The 16460-nt window shown below is 40.4% G+C and overlaps 1 protein-coding gene across 3 annotated transcripts in view; it reads left to right on the top strand.

Annotated features, from left to right (window-relative positions):
• SEPTIN11 (septin 11) overlaps positions 1-13872 on the top strand; it is a 92007-nt gene extending 78135 nt beyond the window's left edge. The window contains exons 8-10 of one of the 3 annotated variants that reach the window (XM_068542795.1): positions 1741-1873; positions 4282-4469; positions 13147-13872. In XM_068542795.1, coding sequence (XP_068398896.1) covers positions 1741-1873; positions 4282-4469; positions 13147-13150 — 325 coding nt within the window. In that variant the 3' untranslated portion in view covers positions 13151-13872. Of the gene's footprint in view, positions 1-1740; positions 1874-4281; positions 4470-7944; positions 12068-12489; positions 13111-13146 lie in introns of those variants that run through there. The other 2 variants (XM_068542794.1, XM_068542793.1) reach the window with 2 other exon arrangements.
• Positions 13873-16460: the final 2588 nt, after the last annotated feature.

The raw sequence follows: 16460 nt of genomic DNA, 5'->3' as shown, positions 1-16460 counted from the left end.
CACTTTTGAAGATTTCTTGAAACTAGCGATCTCTGGAACACACTTTGGGTCATGTTTCTTGGTAGTGTTTCTATACTAGGTGTTCCACTGCTTGTTAAGAAAGAAGAGGAAGATGGATTCATTATCTTAAAATCAACAAAAACTGGGTTCCCCCAAAATTTCATAGCAGGGACAAGTCATCCTCTGCCTTTGGCCATTCTGACACAAATGATAGTGATAAAGAGTTTATTAGAAGCTAACAAGCAAAATCAAACTCATGAATTATTTTATAGTTTCATTATCCATGCATTTCTCTATCTCTGTGGCTATATAGCTTAAATTTCAAGTCCAAATATTGCTATTAATATTAGCCAACACTAATGTCGGCCAAACTTGCTTTTGTCTCCTAAGATAATGTGAAAGCCAAATATACCTCCAGAAACTCCCAACTCGTGATTGTCCATTACCCAGGCAGTGTTGACACTCTTGAGGGCAGGAGAACTGATTGTTCAGCAACCAATAAGAGCATTGATTATAGACGTATAAACAATCCTAATTAATGCATTTTGTAAGTATGTTGCTCTTTATAAACGTATATCCACATGCACACGCCCCTCCACCACCTGAATGTTCTTTTTCTCCTTCTACATGGACAAGTGTGAATGCTGGGGTGGCTCTGCATGGAGCCTGGGGTCATCCACAGGTGCTCTTCATTTTGGAATCAGCACTTTGGATGCATTTGGTCCCTGGGTAAAAGTGGATAATCCTGCTGCAGACTTGTGTAACTGTCACAACCCTTGTTCTAAGGAAACTGCAAGGGAGAGATAGAGATAGCAATTACCGGCAAATGTATCTCTGTTTGTATGAGCGTGGGTGTGGGTGTCTGTTTTTTTCCTAAGTTGTGTTACCAAAGGTGATTTTTCTGTAAATATATCTGTTCTGACTTGGGGGTAAAACTGAGTGATGGCCTTTGCTTTAAAATATTGGGCCCCAAGTTCTGTAGACAGTCAGGGGGAGGATAAGTTTTAAAATAAAAATCAAACTCCTCCCTGCTCTATTTACAATTGGTAATACCACTTGAAGAGCAGCAATTTTCTGTAATATCTTTAGATACACTGTTGTCTCTTTAGATGGTTCACTGAGTCTGTTTTCTAAATTGGGGGCTGGAGGAAGAGGAGTGCGGGGGTAACACTTATTAAGCACCGATATTATCTCAAATGCTCTACTCACTCTGCCCACATTTACCTCCCGAAATCATGGGCCCCGGAAGGCATTGTATTCAGAGAACATTGAGGCTGAGAGGCCGTGCCCTTCCCAAGATCAGTCAGTAAATTGCTGTGAACCCAAAACCAACCCTGGTGGATCTGTCTGGCTCCAGTGCCGCTGCATTTCTCTCCCTACACCCCCTCCATCTTCTAAAATTCTAAATCACGTCTTCAGTATCTACGTGGTACTGAACTGGGAGATACTGGCCAGCCCAGGCTTCCCCTGTGTGAATGTATGTAGCATACAGCTTGGCCAGTAGGAGACATCCCATTAGTGCTACACTGTACTTATTGCCTCATCTCTGGTTCCTGACGTGCTTGTCTTTCTGATCGCCACATAACTAAAAAGAAGATGGTGCCATTTTGTGTGTCCTTGAACCTGGTGAGTTGGCAGCCTTATTTATTTTGAGGAAGTGGCTGGGTAGGAATTGTCTGGACTGAAATTTCTTATCATGCAACTTCATGACACTGTCCTTGGTTTGTGGCTTTTGAATAGTCTTCAGGAGACATACGAAGCAAAAAGGAATGAATTTCTGGGAGAACTTCAGAAGAAAGAAGAAGAAATGAGACAGATGTTTGTCATGAGAGTGAAGGAGAAAGAAGCTGAACTTAAAGAGGCAGAGAAAGAGGTAAGCCATCTGTCCTTGCGTCCGGGGGAGACACAGACGAGACAGGCCTTCGTGCTGCTCTAAGCACTTGCTACATATATTCTATCACACGAGGGGCCTACTAACCTGGTACGAAGAGTAGGGCAGCCAGTCTTATCCCCATTTCACAGATGGTAACACTGAGTGTCGTAAAGCTTAAGTTATTTATGCAGTCACATACCTAGTCAGTAGCAAAGCCAAGACTAAAGCTAGAACTTAGGTTTCCAGACCTGATCCCACATTCCTTGTAACTCCATATTTCATCAATTTACAAGTGATGAAACGTAAGATTTGCAATTCTGGGACCATTATTGTCTCAGTCTACCAGTCAACTCAGTTGAGCTAAACAGTGGAGGGCCCTTCGCCCCTGTCTGATGGGGGACGGGCTCCGTCCGCCGTGTCTGTGCTCTGGCTTCCCTCTGGGACGCACACCCCTGGCTCCAGTGTCCCGCTGACTCTAGTTCCCCGCGCCCAGGCCAGGGTAGCTGCATCCTAGAGGTTCCCACGGATTTCTTTTTTATTTCTAAAGAAGTGTTTATTGATTATTTGAGTTTTATTTTGAGAAGTTTCTTGAAACACAAAGTATAGTTTTTGGTGTATCACTTTTGATATGGAACAAAGTTGTTTCTAATAATTAAGCACACAGACACACAAATTATCACTTTAAAATATTTTAAGCACACAAAATCTGCCTAAAACTGCACAGATGAATGTATATTTCATTATAATGCACCCATTATTTAAATTAAACCAAGAACTTAATTTAGTTGCCATTAGATTAATGAAGTGTGGAAACTTTTAAGGTCACTTGATTAAATGCATCCTTTTTACTTATATTTGTTTCTTATATGTAATACCCTAAATACACGGCTAAACGTGTGCATAGAATATTATAAAATGAAATAACAATGAATATTTTCAGATGTACAGGTTATTTCACATTATAATGAGTAGTAATTTGATCTCATTTTAAGTAATATTTTCATTATAGTAAGTTACAGTTTTAGCAGAGTTCAGAATTAAAAAGTCAATTCTCTTCAGATTTTAAAATGACCCAATTAATTCTTTAGCTGATATAGCTCAATGAATATTACTCATTTTACCCTGTTAAAAGATAAACTGAGGGACTTCCCTGGCGGTCCAGTGGTTAAGAATCCGCGCTTCCACTGCAGGGGGCACGGGTTCGATCCCTGATCATGGAACTAAGATCCCACATGCTGTGCAGCGTGGCCAAAAATTAAAAAAAAAAAAGATAAACTGAGGCACATTAAAATTTATAAGAGTTTATCTGAGCAAACATCAATTGGAATCAGGCCCCATGGATTTCTGCTGTAACAGTCACCCCAGCGAGAGAGAGCAAGAAATAGGTTTGCCTTTGATGGTAGATAATAAGAAACTTAGAGGTTATTTAAATAGGTAAGTACTCACCCTAGTTTTGCTGCAGAGAAAGGAAAGTTGAGCCTTATTTGCTGTTGGCTTTAAGTATCAAGTTGAATGCTAGGTAAAAATTCTAGAATTATCTAAATAGTAAGGATTTTCCCCTCCCTCCCAGTTTTTTTTTAAATGTAAATTTATTTATTTATTTATTTATTTATTTATTTATTTATTTATTTATGTCTGGGTTGGGTCTTTGTTGCTGCGTGCGGGCTTTCTCTAGTTGCGGCGAGCGGGGGCTACTCTTCGTTGCAGTGCACAGGCTTCTCATTGCGTTGGCTTCTCTTGTTGCAGAGCACGGGCTCTAGAGTGCAGGCTCAGTAATTGTGGTGCACGGGCTTAGTTCCTCCGCCGCATGTGGGATCTTCCCGGACCAGGGCTCGAACCTGTGTCCCCTGCATTGGCAGGCGGATTCTTAACCACTGTGCCACCAGGGAAGCCCCCTTCCATTTTTTGTTTCTGCATTGTGATAATTTTCTAAATTCAGTTTGTCAAGGGCCAGAAATTTCTCCACATACTCTTCTTATTTGAATAGTATGGATACATATATCTGTAGTCACTGTGTAAGTCTCTAAGTAAATATAGATTATACTTTTCAAAAAAGGACCAGAAGTAAAGAACTTTTCTTACCACTAGGGTGAGTTTCTTATTAGGACCATGGATAATTTTTATTTTCTTCTTTATGCTTTTTACAATGAACACGTATTTTATTATCAGAAAAAGTGCACAGAGATTCCCCTTAGTGCTAAGCGATCCAAGTTTCAACAGTGTGTAGGGCCCCAAGGGATGCTTTTCACCACCTCGGCCTGGCTCAGCCCCAGACGGTACCTCACTCGTGTAACTAAAGCACGGGCAGCGGCACACACACGTTCTGCTTCTGAACGGATCCAGGTAGCCTTACGCCAGTAAGCGTCCCATTCCCTCCACCAAGCTTGTCTTCCTCCTCTTCTCTCCAGCTCCACGAGAAGTTCGACCTCCTAAAGCGGACACACCAAGAAGAGAAGAAGAAAGTGGAAGACAAGAAGAAGGAACTGGAGGAGGAGGTGAACAATTTCCAGAAGAAGAAGGCGGCAGCTCAGTTGCTACAGTCCCAGGCCCAGCAGTCTGGGGCCCAGCAAACCAAGAAAGACAAGGATAAGAAAAAGTAAGCGGGTGTCACCCCCACGCAGCGGGGCCCTCTAACAATTTATTCCTCTTGCATGTCTCTACTTTTCCCATTTACAGACTGGAAACTGGTCTATTACCAGAAAGATAAAAGCAAGAGTTTTCTCTACAGTGCAGGGGAGACGACAAAGGTTTTTAAAGTATTTCTAAAGGGTACACAGACACTAAGTTATAAAACTTGACCACACGATCCAGCCATCAGGACTGGAGTAACCTGTCGTCTCCAGTAGCATCTTCTGCAGCAACACTAGGACTCTTGAGAAGACAGTGCATTTCTCTTCACTACTCTCTGGAGACAATCCTCACGGCTCTTGATAAAGAGCATCCTAAAACTATGATTGTTAGAATTATTTTTCTATTCTCTGTTGTAAGGCTTAAGAAGCCAGTCATTGAAAGTCTTGTTCTCAAAAATGAAAGATTTGGAAGAACTACTAGTGGCCACTAGTTTTCCCTCTAAATTCCACAAGATGATGAATCGTTTTATTGTGAAAATGGGATCAAAATGCCCGTTAAGACACCTCCACCAATTCTCAAGACACACCTGTACCCGCACAAAATTTTTTTTAAATATGGCCTTGATTTAAGGTGCCAAAGGGTCAGATTCTGCTTTTGAGTTGTCACTTCCTATGATACTCCAATAGCAGTGGCCTGAATCCAGTAGGAGATTTGGGCCTTCCTTGAAATTCTGCTGTGATTTGAAGCTTTACAGCAAATCACCTGAAAGACTAGGGGGTGGCACTTTATGACAATTACTATTGGTTTGACAGTAAGCACAGTGGTCAATAAGATGCCTTTGAAGAAAACCTTAGTGGTAGCTGGGTGGTGAGCCCATGGATGCCACCCTGCTTTGTCTGTTTAAGGTGTGGTCCTCTGAGGGTGTGTTTCAGGATTCTTGCTCTTCATCCTTAGATGCTAAGGTTCTAGGGCAAAGGCTGACAACTAAGTAAACAATAAAAATGTTGGTACTGGAGTAGGCAAAGAATTACATTCTTAGACATATATGGCAGACAGGATTGAGCCTGCACAGTAATCGAGTCCTATCCCGGGGGAGTGAGCTCGATAGTGGTGTTCACTTAATCTGAGTGGATGTGCAGACTTGTCCCCGAGGAATCTTGTTACGTTTCCTGTGGTAGGAACCAAAATGCACAGAGAAAGTTTGAAATTCTACTTTGCAGACCTTGACTTTCCAAGCTCTGAGCCAGCAGGAAATGTATGAAGAGAGCAGGGGAGCAAGCAGATTTTCTAAGCAATAGAAAGTAGTTGGTGTAGGTGAGCTGTGATTTGAATGGGGTTGGTACAGACCCACGTGGTCAAAGGACTCCAGGGGCCGAAAATTTAGTTATGCTGGATTAATTCTGAGAGTAACAACTGCCTAGATTATAATCCAGTTCAAGAAAGCACTTTGTAGCTACACATGTTTGGAGAGCATCGGTCACTAATGGTGACGTTCCCCATGCAGATTCAGAGATGAGTGACTCTTCCAGGGAAGACAAAACGAAAGCCATTTGGCATCATTCCCTTGTTGATCCAAACTAACCCAGGATAAAAATAGGTGGGGTGTGTGTGTGTGTGTGTGTGTGTGTGTGTGTTAGTGTGTGTGTGTGTACACATCTATAGGCATGAATGAAACAGGAAAAAGCTGCTGACTCACGGTTTAGGAAACCCAAAGTCGAGTTTTTCTTACCCTGAAGCACTAAAGTGCGTAAAGGTACATGTTTTAGAACTTAAAATGTTTATGGAAGACCAGCAATGTTCCAAGGATATTTCATGTATACTGGATGTGCCTTTAAGCAATAAAAATTCCGAGAGCTGACCAGTACTGTGCCTCCATTTTAAAAAGTATCTAATCACAGACTTCTCCGTGCAAGGAGGTTTTTCTTGTCCTATAGAACGTTTTAGGTTATTTTCTTCCCAGCCTTGGGCCTTAGCAGTGTATAATGCTTTTCAAGTTTATGTGAAGTGTGTGCGAATTCTATTTTAGCCTTATTTATACATTCTCATTTATTATTAATGGAATTAGACTTAATTTGGTGAGCAATAGTCACCAGATTTTGTGCCTGACAAGGGCGCGTACTTTTCGGTAACTTCTAGGTTCTTAAGCTTTTCCACACTTCCCCATTTGAACAGTGAAAGCAGTTGCCAGTTGGAGGCCTGAAGTGTCAAAGTTAAAAAAAAAAAAAAAAAAAAAATCACTTCCCTTGCTGCCAGTGGAGAGTTTTGGTTAGAGAGGACCACAGACAGACAGTGATCAGGGTAACCAGAACAGTACTTGGAAAATAAATGGGAGGCTCTTTCCTCCTCGTGTGGCTGGAGGAGAGGCTGGAGTCACCACACTTGCCGCTTAGGAGCTGCTCCAGGGGGAGAATTTAAAAAGAGATGCGTATTTATTCACCTGCCATGCTTCCACCTCAGAGCTTCACTTCGTTTTTCTAATAGTTTTAAATTCCGTTTTTTCCATTCTAATGACACGCTCCCTCTTTAACGTAGGTAAGGCTTTGTACTTCTCCTTGACCTGTTAGTGGCATGAGAGCATGTAACATTTCCTAAGATTACAGACAAGGTAGAACTAACCCTGGCACTGCCATTAGCTGGACCCCCGCCTCCTGCCATCTCTGGCCACCAAGTCACTTTCCTTGTTTGCGGCTACACCTCAGTGGTGGGGGTGCCTGAGGGTAAGTTGTTCAGTAGTTGTTCAGTGTTCATCTTTTCTGAAAACTTTGCACAGTTGCCAGCCAGCAGTTTGCTGGTTAACATGCATCCATTCCAAAAAGAAAGTTTTAAAAATCTATCATTTAAAAACTGTACCTGACATCTGATAACTATAGTTTACACAATCATCCACTCATCTTTTCTTTTTTAAAAGAATATTTTGATTCTTCCTAAGGAATGAAGTTGCATGTTTTGGACTTGCCTCAAATTAGACATGTAAATCTTGGACTTGGCATTGCTTTGTACCTAGGAGGGGGAAGGCTCCGGGCATTGCTTTAGCTGTAACCATATGATTGTCCTTTTTTTTTCCCCTCCCAAGTAGATTAATAGCATGTCCTCCATCCACTATATTCCAATCCCCAAGTTACTTGTTGAAAGACATTTATTGTATATTCAGTACCGACATGATGCCCAAATCTAATAGAGAATGGTTTTGTGTTATTTGAGAAGAAAGTCAAACAGCAAATCCTTTCACTAGAACATGTAGTGGTTTCAAGAAGTCGCTCATGAATTCTGAATTACCTGCAAACGGAAACTAACCACGTGTTCTTTAATTCAGTATTAAAATTTTGCTTTTGCTTGTCATGTAGAATAGCTTACTCAAATTTTTGGTTTTAATTTCTGTCAATTCCATAATCATTGCATGAGCATTCACCATCACCGAATGCTGGTGCTGGCGCTCCTAATTTTCCTTCTTTTAATTTATTATTATTTCTAACTTTTTTGTTTTGTTTTTTAACTTGCAGTGCAAGCTTCACATAAAGCCTGGCAAGCCAAGGATGGTCCGCATTCACCTGCTTTTGCAGTAATATTGTATCTCTGCCATCTGTGTCCTTTTATTTTGTTTTATTTTTATTTTTTTCCCTTTCCCAGACACCATATAACTATTAACTCATTTTGCTGAATGTTGTTCGGTGGTGGAAAATGATAGAACAAGGGGATAACAGCAAAAGCTATGTGCAGCCGGACTTTGTTTCTGGAAAGCAAATGATTTGCCTTTTATGCCTGTTCAGAGTGGCAGCAGGAGGCATGCCTGTTCTGTTACTTTTATGTTGCTTTGGACCAAGGGAAGGAGGCTAAATTGCTACATGTACGTCTGACAGGAAAACTTTTCACCGCCTCAGCAGCTGACTATAAACCTGAATAGCCATGACCACTTGCTCTCCTTGATTATTCGTCTCCATGACGCGAAAGGCCCTGAACTCCCTCTGTCTCTTCTCCACACCTGCCCCGAACCAAGGTTGCTTTGTATGTAGGCAGAACGGTGGGTAAGCTTTACCTGACTTTTACCCTTGCGTGGATTTTTTTTATTACTATAATAACATTATTTGGCCTGGGTTGTGGGTCTGTTCAGACTGACTGTCTCCTCTTATGGCTTTAAAAATGTGTCTGAACCCCTGTGTCTCAAATCCTGGCCAAGTGGGGTTGTAATAAGAAAATGATGAGTCTTTTCCCTTGTGTCAGGGCAACCTTGGCGCTCTCACAGATAGCCCTCTCCAAGGCTGGATCAGACAACCTCGTTTAGCAGAAGGATCTTTTACTAAGGATGATGGGCTTTCCACAACCTGCTTACTACTTACAAGATCCAGTCTTTTCATAAACACGCCTAAGTCTGCTCTCAGTAGGCTGAGAGAGGAGGGCCTAATGACTGATTCCAGGATATCGAGTGCTTCTAATAACAGTTTTCAATAATTATGAGGAGAAATTTTCCAGAAATATTTAAGATAGAAAATCTGTTATAAACTGTATCATCTGCAGCGCAAGTTTGAGGGGGCCTTGTCAACTTAAGGTAGAAATGGGAAGGAACATAATATAAACCCACAAGTCAAGAAAGCAGAAATTCAGCTTCACATCCAGTTTCCTTGCATAGTCTCTTTTTGATATTTGCAGTAAAGGCATGAAGGAATAGAACGGCTGGTCTTTCAAATCCAGTTGTCTTGAAGGAATTTCCTCACCTTTTCCTTCACCAAGACTAACTCTACCTGCTCTTTGCATTTAAGGCCCAGTGCCCCATCAACAAGGGTTAGGACTTAACCATATGGCAGGACATAGACTACATGCCAAATTTGTATGGAAAAGGGCATATCTAATCTCTTTTCTGTACTTTTCCTTTTTGAGGCTTATCCTTTCATTTCCTTGATTTTTTCCCCTCTAATAACAAGATACTCGCAGCTTTCTAACTCCGTAGTCTCCTGTTTCTTACTTGAAAGAATAACATTTCTCATGAACCTGATACTTCACCTCTGCATTTTCCTTTTGGCCTTCACTAGTCATACATTAATCAAATAGGATAGAATACACACACACTTACACACACTTTTTTTTTTTTTTTTAATTAATAAGTCTCTAGTTGATTCCAATGAAGACTTTTTTTCCCTTCTTTTTATCCTCAACCACACTATTATGGGACAGAAGGAATGGTCGTCCATGAACTGATTTAGGCGTAATTAGGCAAAGTAAGAAATCAGTTTCATGGAAGCCGAAACTAAGCTGGGATAGAAACTGCAAACCAGAAGCAGCAATAGTGGTATAAAGACAGGCTTAGGAGCTACTGGACCAATGTTTTTGTTTTTGCTTTTGCTTTTTTAATGATTCTAGTCTGAAGCTGGCTATTAAGCGGCATGCTGATTCTAACCATGGGCTGAGTTTGCTCAGATGCTGTGCACCAGACAGAAGCTTGAATACTTTTGTTGTATGCTTGTTCCAGCCATTGCTTGTGTGAGCATTTTCGTGCCTTGTAACAGGAAATACACTTCTAAATTCTAAAAATGCATCACTTTAAAATTTTCATTTTACATGCATCACTAAAGCCTTTTTAAAGTGAGCCTAGCCACGAAAGGCATCCAGCTGACTTTTTGATTCCAAGATTGTTGATTGATTGGATTGATTTTTTTTTTTCCCATTAAATTTTTCACAGAAAAATAAATCATATGGAGAGTCAGGGAATAAAAAGTCAAAGAAAACATATAAAAGCTTTTTTAAAAAATGCATTGCTTCTGAACTTTTTTCTGCCCCTGCTCCCTGGCCCTATTTGGTTTGTTATTGCTGCCCTCTCTTCTTTCTGTATCTGTGCCTTTTTTCACAGTAGTCCTTGGCTCTGCACGGAATAAATGATACCCTCAAATCTAATTGGATGTGCTTTCGCCTTTGCATGTAAGTACGGCAGTAAGAAACCTTTGAGACCTTTTTGACTTTTTAAAATTAGAGAAACAAATGGGATAGGTGGATTTTTTTTTTTTCCCTGGAGGGGGGTAGGGAGGTATTGGTTTGAGTATCCTTTGTTTTTTTAAAAAACAGACAAAAACCCTAAATATATTTAAAATGGCTCACATTTATATCTTTTTCCCAAGAAACACAGAGATTTGACTTTTCCTTAATATCAGTGTGCAAGTCAGAAATTACTAACCCCAGTCTGTGTTCTACACAGCATTGTGGGTTCATTGGATATTACAGAGGGTCCTTGGTTTTTTTTTTTTTTTTTGGTTTTTAGCGTTTCATTTTTTTTCTAGGTTTTTTGTTTTGTTTTGGTTTGGTGCTTTTTGTTTTTTGTTTTTTGTTTTTTGACTGCACCACGCGGCTTGTGGCATATTAGTTCCCTAACCAGGGATTGAACCCGTGCCCTCGGCAGTGAGAGCGCGAAGTCCTAACCACTGGACTGCTGGGGAATTCCCAGAGGGTCCTTGGTTCTGACTGTGTAAGTAAAGTTAGAATGAGAAACTACTACCTTCCACTAGAGAAAAAGCAAGAGGAAAAATTTTTTTTTTTATGCTAGGCTCCCTTTATGATCGCTTAATTTTTGGTGATCTTGGTTTAATGGTCTTTCCCTTGTGCTAACTACTGGCAGGGATCACCTTTTTTTTTTTTTTTGGCCAGCTCTTGCTGGCCTCTCCCCACATCTTTTGTTCAACCATAATGACCATCTTTTTGCTTCTTCTGGACTTTAGATACCCGTAACAGTTGTAAGTGCGGTAGGATGTGATGGAAAAGCACTTAGGAGAATTTACTGGCAGTTTAGAGACTATGTCTTCCCAACTTAGGCTCTTTATTAATTGGTCAAGGTTTTGTCCAGAAAGGGCACCTCAACCAGGGGAACATTTAACAAAATGCTGGGCACAGGTTACTCACCTTCCTTCTCTGCTTTGTGATCTCACCAGCAGTAACGCTTCACATCTTGTGCACCTCAAAGACTCGGTTTCCTCACTTTCTTGACATATCCATAAGTGTTTCATATACAAACTGTTGAATCGGATTTTTCAGCTGTTACCAACCCATGTCATACTGTCTCTGTGTGGTCCTACCAAAACTGTCCATTCGGATCCCTTTGCTTTCCCATTTGCAAGTGTCTGAAGTTGTCAAGTCTCAGCTTCCAGAAGTCTCGGTTCCATTGACAGGATACATATGTGATGACTCTTTAGGGGAAATGATGACGTACAAAGTCTAGATTATATGTAGGTATGAAGGGAATTTTTAAAATAAGTTGAAGATTAAGCTGTGAACAGCATTAGAACTTTGTCTATTTCTTAATTTTAAAATATGCTGATATGCCTTAAACTGTAGTTGTAGATCATTGTCATTTTGCTGTTTGAAAATAACCAATGTGTTTTTAAAACTGTGTGTAATCTACTTTCAGTGTTAATGCAGAATTGTCATATATGTAAACTGCATGTTAGACACTTGTCTTTTTTAAAAAACTAAAATAATTGTATTGATGTGAAGCATATCATTTTTTCAAGTATGAAAGTAATCACTTAGCAAACTTGCTTGGTAATTTGGTGTCTGTTAAGGTAGGAGAGTGGCGGACAGGTAATCTATGCATATATCACTAGTGCCAAGACATAAAGTGGGGGAAAATATATTTTTACCCAAACATTGTGTGCCCTTTTGTGAGTTCTTTTTAGTCACTGTTTGATATGCAAATGTACACATGCTTATAATGTTGGATAAAAGAAGTGTAGGGATGAAAGAGTCTCGTGTTTTCCTACCTTGTCTGGACTTCAAATGCTACCATCTGGGCAGCACCAGCTCCTCCAAGATGCTTGCCACGTGATGTCCTGTACGTCATATTACTGTCTCTGCCACCCTTTCTCCCCGACTCCCGTCCCCTTCCACCCTGACTAGCGCCCCACTGCCCCAGCCGAGGCGTCACCCCCCAGCTGGGCTTGAGGAAGTCATCCCTTTACTGACACACTGCTGTTCTTTCACAGTTCGTTGTAGAGAAGCTCCTTTTTTTTTTTTTTAAGCCTTTTAAGAATCAAATTTGAATCTGAACCTTTCTTTTTTCTCTTCTGTAGCTTCTTCTTTATGTAACCATCCTGTTGACAAGCCCTACTCTCTCCTAATGGACATAGAGCATTAGAAGAGCAGGAGCTGTCTGTTCACACGTGTTGGGGAAGAGTTACCTCATTTCCACCATCGCCTCCTATTCTTTTAAAGTCTGGGTCAAATATTGCACTGCTGTTTGTATTTGTCAATGTCTGTTTACAAACCACTGCCCATAGTGGTTACTTAAGTGACTTATCACCACCAAAAACAGTAATACCTAATACTACTACTTAAAAGGAAATTGAGTGAAACAGAGAACTTGGGCCCAAACCAAAGGTAGCCCTGTGTTGGGATCCTCTTGCTTAGCTGTCATGTTCTTGAAGCTGCTGACCCAAGAACTCACGGGCTGAAGACAGCATGGACCCTAATCTGAGGGTCCACAGACTTGATCTCTTGTTAACAGCAGACCTCTGTCCCATGAGTGACATTCTGAACGGCCCTATCAGGACCCTCAACCGTCAATCAGGTCATAAGATCGGGGCAACAATTTTCCTTCCTTTTGTTAGCTTTATGGGTTGTTTTGAAGTTTGGGATTTTTTTTCTAAACATTTGATATTGCATGAACAAAGATGGCTGCATTTTTTTAATTTGGAGTGTTCTATTGATACAATGTTTTTATTTTTCAGCTGACCGTCTGCCTCTTGAGAGAGAGAAGTGGGCATCCTTCCTTTAAATTCAGGAACCATTGTTGTTTTATTTGACTCTTTTTCTGTTACCTGCACCCCTTATTTAAGTTTTTGGGGTTTGGGATTCTGTTTTGGAAAAAAAATTTTTTTCCTACTTAGCCAGTTCTGTTTTATGTATTGGTTATTCAAACTTAGTTTTGGTATCAAAATTATGCCAATTTTAAGCTCAAGGGGAAATTTAAATGAAGTTTAAGTCACAGAATTCTGTTTAAGATGCTCTCCTCATCTCAGATACAACAACAACAACAAAATCCCTGTGCTGTCACTGGGATTTTGACCTACAAGTCTTAATCATGTTTAAAATGTGCCAGTGTTAGGTAGATGACTTTTCTGCCTCTAGGACTCAATTTATATTTAAAGGTACCTAAAAATAACTTTCTGGCCCATCCCTGCCTTTTTATTTATTGCGAAGCTCTTCTTTACCTTGTGTCCAGAGTTTTTGTGTCCTGGACCATGGAAACAAACCCCCGACAAGTACATATCCTGTCCCAGACAACAACAACGTTAACTTAACGCTGGTTAAAAATCTGCTGGAAATCACTTTAAATACACCCACATGCAAACGCACACACGTCTGCCAGTTGAGTCTGTGAGTTCTAATGCTGACTCGTTTGTGACAGGCTATTTTATTAGCAGCCACCTCTTAGGTGCAGTTTTTGTAGTCAAGGTACAATTTTCTAATTCATTTCTATTTTAAGGCATGAACACGCATTTTAAGTTACCTTTTCATTTCATTACTTGTCAATAGTCTGCTTATTTCCATCATTTTTTAGCCCCATAGTAGGTGGATATTGGTGGCGTGAATTGCATTTGGTAAAGATCTTAGGAGTGTTCCCTTGTATTTAAGAATGGTAACATACGCTTCTGTTGAAAGGTGAAATGATGAAGCAACAGTCCCTGCTTCTTGAATCATTTGATTCTTGGGAAGAGGTTATTTAGACCAGTTGGAGGAGCTTGCTGGCAAGGGGCCTTCTTTACTTAGAAAGACACTATTATTAAATGCAATAAAATCAGGTTCATCTGAGCCATTAAATGATTAAAATATAAGAGTCAAGAGCCATCCCCTCCATACTACAGTGTAATCTGTAAGGATAGAAATCTGCTAATGACGTGACCGCTGGTTTGGGGGTAGATGGTGGGTATCAACTCCTTAACTGATGCTACAGCGTGACATACTGTCAGTTTTGTGAGTTAAACACAAACGTCCTATTGTGTGAAACCACTGTGGTTACTAAGTACAACAATTGGATTTATTTTTAAAGTCCTTTTAATATTTTAATATCAACTTTACCCTATCACTCATATTTTAAAAGTAAATTCTGCATCAGATTGTAAAGACATTTTTTGGGCAATATTTAAAATGCAAATTAGGCAGTATTTTTTTGTTTAAGTAGAGAAATGTGTAATCTATTTCTGCTATTCCCCTTTTAGTCTTCAGGTTGGAGGAAGTGTAATGGTAATCATCTTAATGGGAGGGGCGAGGGAACTGGCTATTACACGCAGGTTGGCCTCTGTTCAGTTATCTAGGGAAAGTGGATAACAGACACCTATCCTCCATTGATTTGGCATTTTACTTAAGGTGGTTCCTTTTCTCAAGTGTTGATAAAACTGGTAGGTTCTCAGGTTCTCTTGGCTGACCAACTAAGAGATACGAATGATAAAAACTACTCGCTTATCCCAAGCTAGATTGTTGAAAAGCAGGGAGAACTGAGCCATCTGAACCTATTTCTATTGGTGATAGGCTTTTTATTTTTCATACAGTCTTTAAAAAAAAAAAAAAAAAACCTTACTTGACTTCAGATACAGACTCGGCCTTATTGCTGAAAAGTGTAGTCTAGATGGTCTACTTGAGATAGGCACAGCACATGTATAAAGGAGAGACCTGATCTGAATTAGTATGTGCTGAGCTGGGTCAGATAAAATTAGGTCATCTTCCCAATAGGCTTGACCATACTTTTCCCCATCAACTGTACCTAAACGTCCTTCTTAGTTATTTTGGTTATTTTTCTGCCTATCATTGTCCCAGCTTATGGGTAAAAGTTCTGGACATCTGAAAAACTAAGTACATAATTTTCACTGTATTTAAATGACATTTCTATGCAAAACCTTTTGCTTTGCAGATGACTGTCATCTTTCCACCCTGGAGACTGACAGTGTTGGCAATGTGGCTCATTTTGAAGATCCTTGTACTTGAATCCTTAAGACCATGGTATTTAGTCCTTGAGACTGATACTATCTGGCTTTCAGATCAGTCTCTAGCAAACAACTGGCACCCTCAGGGCTTGTGTAGAGGTTGAATGTGTTAATCTAAAAAGACTAACTGCGAGCCTCGGTATCTGCTCACCTCGCTTTCCAACCTTCCTATTCTGACAGGTAGCTGTTTACAAATGAGATCTTTTGGTTGTTAGTGGAACATCGTGGGAGGAGGTACAGATGAAGACTTCACATCTGCCTCAAATCAGTTATTTGCATGCTGTGAGTTGAATGGCATTTCAGTTCACTATGGAAACTTCCTTTCAAAATCATGGCACCTAGATCTGAGGAGGCAGAGGCTATTATTACAAGGTTGGTCCTTGTCAAAAAAAAAAACTTGTGTATGGGGGGGGAGGGTGCAGAGTAACATTCCACGAAGAACTCTGCTTAACCATGCCTTCTCTGCACAGTGCGTTGAGAATGCTGAAGAGTTGCAGTTCTAGCTCTCCTTGCCCTTTATTTATATCCATCCATCTTTCCCACCCCCCCCCCCCAAATACTTTTTTTTATTCTATATACTGCACCAGGCCTACATTAGGTACTGTGGATGTAGCCACGCACTATGAATTGCATGTCTCTCTGCATACCTCAAACACGGCAAATTCTGGGGGTAAACAGAAAAGGTAAGCCCTTTCTATGCTAAATTGTGAGAGGTAGTATTCTGAAAAGCAAAACCCACCCCCACCCCCAATTGCTTTTCAGTGGTTTCTTTCTTAAGGTTGCCCTTCTTTCTGGAGTGTCCTCTTGCTAACAAAATAAGCTGTTTCTGAGAATGAGAAACCAGTTCAATGGGCCTATGCTTTTCTACACTGCCCTACTGTTGTGTAACACAATAAGGTCAACAGTTTTGGCATCTGATCCGCTATGAAGGTTGTACTTCAAGAGTCAGGAGAAATGGAGAGGTTCAGCCTCCTGGAAACTTCAACACTAGAGTTTTGTGCTCTCTTCAGATTTCTCTATCTGATAAGACGTTCTTGGTTACCTCTCATGACACCTTTTCA

Source organism: Eschrichtius robustus, chromosome 4 (genome assembly GCF_028021215.1).
Source record: "Eschrichtius robustus isolate mEscRob2 chromosome 4, mEscRob2.pri, whole genome shotgun sequence".
Classification (NCBI taxonomy): Eukaryota; Metazoa; Chordata; class Mammalia; order Artiodactyla; family Eschrichtiidae; genus Eschrichtius; species Eschrichtius robustus.
The sequence above is the reverse complement of the archived record's forward strand: the minus strand, read 5'-3'. Positions and strand labels throughout refer to the sequence as shown.